Source organism: Lytechinus pictus, chromosome 2 (assembly GCF_037042905.1).
Source record: "Lytechinus pictus isolate F3 Inbred chromosome 2, Lp3.0, whole genome shotgun sequence".
Lineage (NCBI taxonomy): Eukaryota > Metazoa > Echinodermata > Echinoidea > Temnopleuroida > Toxopneustidae > Lytechinus > Lytechinus pictus.
The window spans coordinates 22,545,191-22,557,499 of record NC_087246.1 but is presented as its reverse complement, the minus strand read 5'-3'; the positions used below and the strand labels follow the sequence as shown (position 1 = coordinate 22,557,499).

At 36.1% G+C, this 12,309-nt stretch overlaps 1 protein-coding gene across 1 annotated transcript; it reads left to right on the top strand.

The window, feature by feature from the left end:
* The first annotated feature begins 1,373 nt into the window (after positions 1–1,373).
* LOC129273587 (glyoxylate reductase/hydroxypyruvate reductase-like) lies at positions 1,374–11,894 on the top strand. The gene is made up of 6 exons (XM_054910647.2): positions 1,374–1,576; positions 4,414–4,652; positions 5,870–6,026; positions 7,388–7,574; positions 8,418–8,596; positions 10,589–11,894. Exons 2-6 carry the CDS (start codon positions 4,428–4,430, stop codon positions 10,837–10,839), a joined length of 999 nt encoding a protein of 332 aa, XP_054766622.2. The 5' UTR covers positions 1,374–1,576; positions 4,414–4,427; the 3' UTR covers positions 10,840–11,894.
* Positions 11,895–12,309: the final 415 nt, after the last annotated feature.

Below are 12,309 nucleotides of genomic sequence, written 5' to 3'. Positions count from 1 at the left end.
TTTCGAATTTTGTAATATATAGGCCCCCTAAAGGACGTCACACCTGTTACTGCAAGTTTGACAGACGAAATAAATGAAATAATCATGCACAGATTATTACATTTACCATTGTTGAAATTCGTACATTTTTACTTCAAATTATTTCAAAATTCGTTGGTGTGTTTTAGAAACGTCTCAATGTTCTATCAAAAAGTTCTATATACACTTGAATTCAATGATCTCACATCTCTGTTATTTGCTCCTAGGTTATTTCGATACAAATCTCAAGGTTTTTTTAGCTCACAAGTTTTGTGACAAATGATAATCTTTGTATGTTTACTATTAGAGTGACCCCCCCCCCCCCCCCATTTTTCAATCAGGGGATATAAGCTTAACTTTATTGTGGATTTCTCTTTTCCAATAATAATATTTGGATGCATTGTGCCAAACTGACATCTGACTTATTTTGATGATAAAGGATTGGAAAGTAGGTGTTTGTAGGTTTACTAGATGTTCTTTTAAAAGAGGAGGAGGCTTAGTTTTGAACCTCATAGTGATATTTGCTCAGCGCTGAAAGTATTTTACCACATTAGTCCAAATATACACAGATCAGAATGATTAAACGATACCAAATATATTAAATAAACAGTATGTTTTATAGGCTTCGTATTGCTCTACATTTCACAGATTTAAAATGCATTAATGTCGCATGTGAATTTAGTGACCAGCCGAACATAAGATCCATTTCTAATCCTAAAAATTAATGAAGTTTGAAATTTAGAGTGTATTTTCTTGTTTTAATCCAATTTACATATTATTTGTTACCATCTATTTCAGACATACATATTTTTTTCGTTTACTATAGCTATCCACAGACCGGATATGCATTCTTCCGCCAAAGTGCTGTTCTGGTCCAGTAGACCAGTTGACAAGAACTATCGATACACATGAACGATAGGAATCAATGACCATTTACCCATTTTTTTTTAATTTCCTGTAAGCGCGCAAGTTAAAGTGATTGGTTATCATTGGTTTGACTTTTAAAAAATCTGAGCTAGAAGGTCACACTTGTCACCTGTGTCTGTGATATGTTACAAAAATGAAGAACAGAAAAATTTGCGTTCGAAAATAATTATTTAGTGCTTCAAAAATTGAAATATAAAGTGACCGAAAACACCATCTTGATTTCATCCCATACACTTATGTGTACTATTTAGGCGTCTATAAGACGCCTATTTACAAAATCGGGGTTTACCTTGTAGTTTTAGCTTTTCATTCTCAATAATGGTTGTTTTCAGGGTTTATTAGTTCTAATACATGCACTTGTACACATGTTTCATCTTGGTTTGATAATTTTTTTAAATCGGCTGCTCACAAAGTTAAACAATACCTTTAAGCATGTCAGCTGTCAACGGATCAAAGTACGAGACAAATACTTCAGGCCTAACAGTCGAAGTCTGACTAGTAACTGCAACTGTCAGCTAAATATAGACTGCATGTGCAATGCGATTATTACATTACAGATCTTGTCAAGTGGAACGTTGATATTTAAGAGCATCAGAAGATCGAATTTGAATTCGCTGAAACGAATGTTCAGGTACGTACCATTGGTCCTTTGTCTGCAGTAACATTATTCTGGTACAATGGATTTGATTTCTATAATGTTGATATTGGAATATCAAATGTATAGAAAACGGATGCATGGTACGTAAACGTGAATGGGTACTTGGTGATATGTCGGGCAGGGGAAGAAATTAAGTTTTGAGGGGGGGAGAGAAAGGGGGCGACACAGACAGGGGAGATAGAGTCAGTGTATATTTATACTAGCTGTTGCCTCGGTCCGTTTAAATTAACGTTCCCATTTTTAAAGTTGTTGTTATTAATTTGAAATTTTCACCTTAGGTTTTCCTCTTCCTTCATGGGAATTTTTTTTACACTGAAACGTTGGGTGAATTTAACTTGTAAATCATTGGTTGGTCAAAAATATCACAATGATGGGCAATTCATTACTCTATTGAGCATTCCAGTTATTCAACCACTATTGGATGATTATTTCTACTCAAATTTTGGATGATATTTTACCAATATCTTGACGTAAACATATAGTTGGGAACATTTTGGCCCGTATGGGTTGATCATCTGATAGTAATTCGCAAAGATCATCATCACTATTTTACTAATTGGGGCTGATCATCTTTGTGTGTGTATATATATATATATATATATAAATTTACGTTGGGGGAAGTTTAGTTAGGCAATTTCTATATTCGTTATATTTCATTTGCATTTTTGTGAAATCGCCGTAGACGCATGGTGAAATATTAATAATTAGAGAAAGGTAAAACTGTAAAGTTTTCATACATATTTTATCACAATAGTTTAAAGAATTGGCTTGTACGGAATGCACGATATCATTGCTTTTCTGGCCATAAATAAAAGGTTAGTTTAACTGTACTAAGTAGCACCACATGTACCATGTTCTAATGTTGGTATCTGAGACGAAAAAATGGCAATGGGTAGCTGGTGGCCAGGACGTGGCCATAATTTTTTTATTTGTATTGTAATGTGGTTTCAAGTTTAGCTAACCCGTACAGTCATATCAGTTTTTTTTAAAGCAGGTTAAATGAGATAACCATATTTAGTTGGAACTTTCGACTGTTTCCCTAGTTGGCATTCCAACTAAATGTTCTATTTCCCAATAGTTTGTTGTTGTTTTTTTAATTGGTCAATGGTCTGGGGCGGAAATTTAACCAACCGTTTGTCAATTGTAGATTTGGATGAAATCTGATGGGTTACCAACTGATGGGAAATTGGATTTGCCCAACCTCATAGCAAACTGATTAAAGGTCAAGTCCACCCAAGAAAAATGTTGGTAAGAATAAACAGAGAAAAATCAAACTAGCATCATGCTGAAAACCTCATCAAAATCGGATGTAAAATAAGAAAGTTATGGCATTTTAAAGTGTCACTTATTTTTCCCAAAAAAGTTCTATGCTCACCTCAGTGATATGCAAATGAGAGAGTTGATGATGTCACTCACTCACTATTTCTTTTGTTTTTTATTGTTTGAATTATACAATATTTCATTTTTTACGGATATGACCATTAGGACCATCTTGTTTGAACCACAAAATGTTAAAACAGTCAAATCCCACATGTTAAGGGAGGAATGAAACTTTGCTCACATGACATTGAGGAGAAAATTCAAATATTTCATATTTCATATAATAAAATACAAAAGAAATAGTGAGTAGGTGATGTCATCGGTCCCCTCATTTGCATACTGACCAGGATATGCATATAACTGTTTGGTGAAATTTAGCAAAAATTAAAAATGTCATAACTTTCTTATTTCAGATCCGATTTTGATGAAACTTTCAGTGTTATTCTTGTTTGATTTTTCTCTTTCTATTCAAATCATCTTTTTGTTGGGGTGGACTTGTCCTTTAATACCCAACATTAGCTGGACACAATTTAGCCAATAGTTGGGCGGACAGCTTGTTAAGCAATGTTGGTTGCAAATTGTGCATTTGTTTGCCCAACTATTTCTAGAGTCATTGTAACTTTAATTTGCTACTAGGTTACTGCAAAGAACATACATAGATGATACTAGAAAAAAAAAACAGTTAAAAATTAAGTAATTTATCCATATTTGTAATAACGTACATCTGCAGAAATAACATTTTATACAATATGCCCAAATCCCATACGATAATCCCATACACTCTTAATTTCAAAGATTTGAAATAATTCCACGTCGGCTGTGAATAGTGATCTACCGAAATTACATGTGTTGGGCAACAAACTGTCAACACAACAATTGCTTAAAATGATTATCCAACTCTGAGTAGTTTTCAACCAGTACGGTGTAGTTTTCACCCAAACACACATTATTGGTTTAAAACTACCCAGACTTGGATTAAGTTTTAACCGATTGTTGTGTTGTGGAAATTATGTTGCCCAACATTTTTAAGAATGTAATAATAAATACATAGTTACACATTCGTATCTTGACAAACACATTTCAGCGTTTTTTTCTCACATGGTACTTAGCTGCAAAAGTCTGATCCTTTGTTTAGAATCTTATTTGTAGTGGTAAATTTCCCTTCCATCATAATAATATATATATATATATAAACTTCTTTTAGCAAATTGCACGTTTGATGACTGATTTAGTAAATTCCCTTTTCGTTGATGATATATTTTTTCATTATCAATTATATTATTTGTTGTTCTTTTTGTTAACAGGGCCACATGGAAGACATATGTGCCACCCTGTATAAATATAAGAAATATCTAAATGAATGAATAAATAAAATAAATATATTCAGCGTTATCCTGTTTGTCTGTTTGATTTTTCTGTTTTTATTTGTTGGGATGAGGTTCGCCTTGAAGTGTCTTGTGTGTTATGTCTACGTTTTTTTTTTAAATCAGATAGTAATGTAACAATGGCGGGCGAGGAAAGAGTTTGCATCGCGACAGTTGTATCACTTAGCATGTTTGATGTGATCAAAAAGCAGAAAACTAGGAAAGATGACTACAACTTTATCAAGTGGTCAGAAGTGATCAAGAGCCCGGATGTATACCTCGAAAGGGTCCAAGGATTGATTGTATCTCCAATAGAGTATGTTACACTCACCGGTGAACTTTTGACCAAGATGACGAGTCTAAAGGTACCTAAGTATACTGTTATTCTTATCATTAATCTTCTGATATTTTCTCGTTTTCCAATTAGTACTTTTCCTGTTACTGTTTCGTTTCCTGCCTTTTTTTTCTTATGTTTGTTTTTGGACTGGACTTGCAGTGATATGGCAATCACACCAATCAAACCAACCACAGACTGATACAAAACTATTCCCTTTTTTTCAGTGACATCATCGGTTGGTTTCGGTTGAAACCGAGTCCAAATCAACCAATTGTCATTGGTAATGTTGACTTGGGATCCGTTTCACCGAGAAGACAGTAGCATCGCAGGCACATTACAGAGGGGTAGTCCTGGGCTAGTTTTGTACAGACTCCATTTCCTTTATCATTAATAATCTTTATCAGTTTATCAGTTTTATGATTGTTATCATCATGGTAGCATCATCATCACCATCATCATCATCATCATCAACGCCACCACAACTACCACCACCACCACCATCATCATCATCATCATCAACGCCACCACAACTACCACCACCACCATCATCATCATAACCATCACCATCATCATCATCATCATCATCACCATCATCATCATCATCAACGCCACCAAAACTACCACCACCACCACCACCATCATCATCATCATCATCATCATCAACGCCACCACAACTACCACCACCATCATCATCATCATCATCATAACCATCACCAGCATCATCATCATCATCATCACCATCATCATCATCATCAACGCCACCAAAACTACCACCACCACCACCACCATCATCATCATCATCATCACCACCACCATCATCATCATCATCATCATCAACGCCACCACCACAATGGCATCATCATCATGATCATCATTATTTTCATAATTATCTTCTTAGTCGTTGTTATTTTGTTTATTGCGTATGGAAATTTATCATCCATGTATATCATCGTCATCGTCTTTATCATCGTCATCATCACCACCGCCATCATCGTCGTCATCGTCACCATCATCGTCTTCATCATCATCATAATGCACCATTAGTATTATCGTCATCATCATCGTCCTCGTCGTCATCATCTTCATCAGCATCATCATTATCATCATCATCACTACCAACATCATCATCATCGCTATCATCGCCATCATTATCATCATCGTCGTCGTCATCTTCATCGTTTTCTTGTGAGTATTATTGCGTGGTGGTTGATTTTTATTTTCTTCAACATTTCTCCTTCATTGTAGGTAGTATCGTCCGTAGGTGTCGGTGTAGATCATCTTGATATACCCCTCTTAAGGAAGTATGGTATTAAGGTCGGTTATGCACCTGACGTAATCACCCAACCAACGGCTGATCTAGCTTTCACATTACTAATGGCCATAGGGAGAAGAATACCAGAAAGTATATAAGCTCATTAACTTCTCTGTGAATGGTGTTATTGAATTTTATAGATGTGTATCAAGTAGATAGGATTACGTCTGGGACCGTCAATTGACGTCACAATTAAAATGTAACGAGGGGGGGGGGGGGGAGGTCATCCGCATTTGTCGGTCGACAAATGCCAGGAATGACTTTGACTGCCACTATATGAACTGACAGAAAATGAATATTTGTGAGTGAGTGCTGCAAATTTTGATGAAATTTGGCCAGAAATTGAACCTCAAACCTCTGCATCAGTATACTTGGATATCTAGTACTGCTCGATTCGAGCTCTGTTATTGAGTTAAGAATAACTTTCGATACGAGGTACGGAAGAGCCGTTAGTCATGGTATTGAGGGAGGAGTATAAGGCTTGATTTTTTTTTGGAAAGGGGGGGGGGGGTAGGTATCAATTTGGTAATTGCAAATGAAACCTTTCTTGCTTGTATAGACAAATTGCCAAACAAAATTGAACAATTATCTATCCCTATACCCGATGATATCCCGATTCTGCTACTAATTCGCATATTTCATTTAGAAGATATATGATAATGAACATAATATATCATTTTAGTGTAAAAGAAGATCGATTTCAATTTGCCATTGAAATATTCATAAAACTGACTAAAAAGGATGGTGATAAAAAGTCTTACAAATACCTACTACTTCGACGTACTGACTACTACTAGAATTAGTAATACCACTACTTCGACATACTACTACTACTACTACTACTACTACTACTACTACTACTACTACTACTACTACTACTACTACTACTACTACTACTACTACTACTACTACTACTACTACTACTACTACAACTACTACTACTACTATTACCACTACTGCTTCTACTACCACTACTACTATATAGCCTTTGATCGAAGTAAATGTCTAAAAAGTGATAAAAGTGATAAATACTTGATCATGAAACTATGCAGATGTTCATATTGATATAAGCTGCTAGCAACGGATTTTCTAGATATTGTTCCATGCTTTATAAACATGAACTTTACCTTTATTTTATCAGCACTGGACTTTGCTTCTTTCAACACATTTCAGAACAGGGTATGATAAACAAACCAATATCAAAATAATAAAATCCCGTAAATGTAACATTACTAAGCAATCAGGCCTGGGTTTCTTAACAATTTCTCGCAATGGTGAGATACATAAAAAATGAATAAATCCCTGTGCTAAACTTTCGTAAAATAATACTAAGATTCGCAAAGGATGAAAGACCGCTGGCTATTTCATGGGTTGAAAATAGAGTAGGATATGGTGGCTATTATTGTTTGAATTTTTTTTATCGTATCCTTTTTTCTTTTCTACTGTTGTAGTGATGGAAGTGGCTAGAAGTTACGAGGTTGGAGAAAAATTCGAAATCGAGCGAAGTTTTCGACGTCGTGGACAGGATATATTCGAATCGACGCTGGGCATCATAGGTTTGGGTAAAATAGGGCTGGAGATTGCTAAACGAGCGATGGGATTCAGAATGAAAATACTCTATCATAATAGGAAACAAAGGTACAGTCTTGAACCCACAGATCTATTTCGGTGGCTTTCTCATGAATCGTCACATTTCTAGAATGCCTGTTGTCAACATCAATCTGTTCTGATAAAATTCCTATTTATTTTAATTTGATTTTGAAACGTTCCAAAAAGTTCTGTTGCAATAAAACGAGAAATGACAAATGAACATGTCAAATGAACAAAACGTCATGTATAGAGTTCCATAAGTTTAGAAATAAATTAAGTCTTCGCTAAGGTCGATTTCTAACAATAAATCAAATGGGTTTCTCAAGCGAAATTCAGGCACAGAGCATGTTTCGTGATAACTAAAATGCGATGTAGTAGAGTCAGTGGCGGATCCAGGGGGGGGGGGCATAGCCGGCCCATGCCCCCCTTAAGAGCTATAATCAAAATTTGTAATGTAAATATACCGTTTTTACTCAAGTGTGCCCCACCCCCTTTTGAAAGTGAAAGTGAGGACCTTTTTTATTTCTATTTTTTTATTTATTTATTATTTATTTATTTTTTATTTATTCATTCATTTTTTTTTTTTTTTTTGGGGGGGGGGGGGCTTGTTACATTTTCCGCGGACGAAATGACCTTTGATTTTAGGTGAAAAACTTTTTTTTTTGGGTCAAATTTTCATCCGCAAAATGTGCCCCCCTTTTCCTTTGGGAAATCTTGGATCAGCCCCTAAGTAGAGTTACTTAAAATATAAATTACTGTTGCTTGTTGTATTTTTTTCATTGACAGTTAGTCTCGGATAGAAGTCGGTTGGTCATTTTACTTTGTTCTTATTCTATCTCCCTGCAATGTTTAAAATTTAAGTCATTTATCATTCATGATTTACGTCTGCAGATCAAAAGAAATTGAAGAATCTGTTCACGCCACCTACGTTCCGACCTTAGAGGGAATCTTGCCGCAAGTTGATTTCTTGATATTATGCACCCCTTTAACACCTGACAGCAGACACATGATTACGATAGAGAAACTCAAACTAATGAAGTCATCATCATTTCTTATCAATATAGCAAGAGGTATGTAATCTAAATAGTATGCTTAATGCAATTTACTCTTTAAATATAGGTGCCAATCATTTAGGTAATATACCATAAACCAGGGATTCTCAAATGGTGGCGCGCGCGCCACTTGTGGCGCACCAAGCCTTGTGGAGTGGCGCTTGGGAGCCGGTTTAAAAAAATAAAAATAAGGAAAAATTGGGGAGAAAATGTATCTACCAGTAACATGAGGATTTGGTGATCATTTTAATACAAAGAGAAAACAAAAAATCTTTACTTGAAACTTAAGTACTTATTGATTTCCTCAACTTTTGTCAAATTTAGCACTCGATAATCCCTATAATGGAGGATCGATTGTGTTCTTTTTATTTATTCTATGCTGTACAAAGTTTTTGTGCCACACAGGTGATTTGAAAGCCCCGCATGTAGGATTTCTATTTCTACGGCGAGTAATTTTGCATTGCCAGAGTATACGTTTTTGTTAAGAGTTAAATATCAAATAATATGATATTCAAAGGACATCCTGATCATAAAAGATAATGAATTAGGGACATAATAAGCAGAAACTTTGTTTCCGAAGCCGATTAAAATCCGAAGTTTTAAAAGTGAAATATGTTTGATGTATTGCCTGCCACGATTGCCTGCATGCATTCTTGTTTAACACGAGTAGTAGAAAGAGAGAGAGGGGGCAGTTTTTGGCGTTAGTGCAGTGCAACGCCTAATTTTCAGCCCATGGAAATCCAGGGACTGTAAATTCAGCCACTGGCGTACAGATTGGGGTGGGGATTGGGGCCCCAAAGTGTTTCAAGGACAAGGAGGGAAAAGGAGAAAAGGAAAGGGAAAGAGTGGAATATTGTATTTTTTTCTGAATATTATGTCAAAATATATATTTTTGTATTGAAAAGTTCAAGATTTTTGCTTCAGCTGCCATTTTAGTCCCCTCATTTTCTTTTTACTCATTACGCCACTTGCTTCAGCCAATAGATCTGGTGCAGAACAATCTGAACTAGTTGTTTCATTGGTATGTTGTGAAAAAGTCACTAATCATTTTTCTTTTAATAAATATAATGTGTAGTTTGTTGGCATTCGTATTTTCTTCTGTTGATATTAATTAAAGCCTCTCTGGGCAATTTAAAAGGCCTATTATTCCAAAACTTCTGGGGGCTCTGCCCCTCGACCCTACCAGGGGCCTCTAGACCCCTTCTAAAATACTGGTTTGCGTAATGGATAGTGGCGCATTACAGATTCTCAACAAGAAATATGGCGCTTCAAAAAAAGTAATTGAGAATGGCTGCCATAAACAGTAGCGTATGCAGGATTTTTTAAAGGAGGGGGGGGGGGGGGTCAAGGTGAATGAAAAGTTGAGAAGCCCCCCCCCCCCGAAAAAAGGTCTTCACCTTTCAAACAAATTTTGAATTTTAGGGGGACCCCTGCAACCACCTCCCTGCGTATAAAAAGGGATTAAAAATTTAGGAGGGTTGAACCCCTGTACCCCCCCCTGCGTACGCTACTGACCATAAAAATACATTTGTGGTTTAAAGTTTTTAAACAATTTTAAACGATTTTAAAACAAATGAACAAAAATTAGTCTTAATTTGCCCAAAGATGATCTTAAAATAAATGTTCATTTTGATATGCTTAGTTTCGGGGTTGGTAAAAATTTAAATATTGAAACAACGGCCCAATTTTCATATCTAGCTTTAGCACCATACCAAACTTGTTTTTATATTTGAATGGTTTATCAAATCCTGTCGAGGAAAGCATGTCCACGCAATGCAAATAGCGAACACATAGACACACGCACAAAAACCATTTTCTTTTGAATCTGTATATTTTATTAAATAATTTCTGATTAAATTTTCAAGAAGACGATTCGTTCTATTCTTCCTCTTAGACCGTTCTTGGACTATACTGCTAGAAATTCTGACGTAATCAGAGGAATCAAAGACATTCATAATAAAATGATTGTAAGAATTCGTCCATCCCCTTATATCTGTTTCTTTTTTGTAGGAGGAATAGTTAAAACAGATGACTTAGTAGAGGCTTTAAGAAGCAAGTTGATCGCTGGAGCTGCATTAGACGCCACAGACCCTGGGATCTTACCCAAAGAACACCCACTCCTGAACATGCCTAACGTGATAGTTTGCCCCCACGCGGGGGTGTTTACCGAGGGAGGGTTAGATGCAATATATGGACTTGGTCTGAATAATTTAAGAGCTGCCATTGAAAACAAACCTATGCCTGCTGAATACCTTGAATGATTCCATTTTATTATTTTCAATAGTTTAATTATTACGCCAATGCCATCATTGCTGTCGGGCGGGGGGGGGGGAGGTATAAGGCTGAATTGCATTAACACATACTTGGCTGTAGCTTGCTGGGTTATAAGACCATTTGCATTGCTTTAACTTAATATGAGAATAAATGGCTTATTCCGTTCAGTGGCGGCACCAGGATTTTAAAATTGGGGAGCAAAAGAATATATGGTGGGGGGTAAATGCGGACATGACATTTTTTGCTCGTTTCCAAAAATCGACCTCGCAGCGCGAGCTAAAATTCTGAATATATAGGCCCTACTGACTTGAAAAGGGACCAGTAAACATGGTCAAGGACTTTTGCAAGTAACCTGTGAAGATGATATCTCATACAAATGAATAATGCTATCGCGAAGCGCGAGCCTAAAATGTCTAATATCCTGAGATGATAACCGAACGTTTTTATCACTTTTTTAACCATGAACATGGAAGGGTATCGAACTAAAAAATTGATGCGAGAGGGTACCGCGAGCTAAATTTGTTAATATTCATCACTTTTTTTGTAATCATGAACATACAGAATGCTTATCTTGCTATAACAAAGAATGAAAACTGGAATCACGAGAATAAAACAGTCACAACGAGCGCGAAGCGCGAGCCATTTTTTTTCATTTTATATGATGACTTGAAAGATTTGTGCTAACAGTGACTGGGTGGGAAAATTTTCAAGATTTGATGAGTGAAAATGCTGTTTTGGAGCACCTTGAAGCTTGAGTAGGATGCCTATGACAGCATTGATACACATTTTTCTTCAGTTTTCAAAATGTATTGGGGGGGGGGGGACGATCCTGACTGGGGATTGCAAATGCCCCCGTGTCCCCTCTTGGTGCCGTCACTTCTTCCTAGACATGCTAGAAGTCCTTATGTTCTTTTCTTTCACCTGACATCATATTGTAATCCCACACACCCCACAAACGTTCACCTCCCTACAACCAACCGACATGTATTTTAATGTTGGTTGAAAATTCCAGTTTACTTAATAAAGAAACCCTGAAAACTTATATTTCTTGCGTGGTTATCATAATCTTTGTTCGTGAACATGACAGACAACATGGACGAGGGCCCCTTGCAAAAAAGTTACTATTATGGTAACTTTGCCATCCAATGGTAACTTTCATTGGAATCCTTGAATTTAAATGACTGATGAGCACTGTGTAGTTACATCATATAAAAACATGTTCGTTAGTCCGAAAATGAGGAAGGTTCCGTTATACAAACATTTGTGGCATTTTTTCCAAAGCGTTCTATATTCTGAAGGTTCATTAATAATAATAATAAAAAAAGAACATATATGGTTCATTATTCCGAATGGTTCTTTGATCATATGGCAAAATAATGTTCGTTAATTAGTACGAGACTAATAAATGGAAAGGTGCCGTGGACGAGTGGTCTAAAGTGCCCGACTACTACCTGGCA

Bases quoted from the DNA above. Each gene is read 5' to 3' on its own strand.
- LOC129273587 (XM_054910647.2), top strand. From the start codon at position 4,428: ATGGCGGGCGAGGAAAGAGTTTGCATCGCGACAGTTGTATCACTTAGC. The intron at 4,653-5,869 runs GTACCTAAGTAT...CCTTCATTGTAG, and splicing joins CCAAGATGACGAGTCTAAAG to GTAGTATCGTCCGTAGGTGT. The intron at 6,027-7,387 runs GTATATAAGCTC...CTACTGTTGTAG, and splicing joins AGGGAGAAGAATACCAGAAA to TGATGGAAGTGGCTAGAAGT.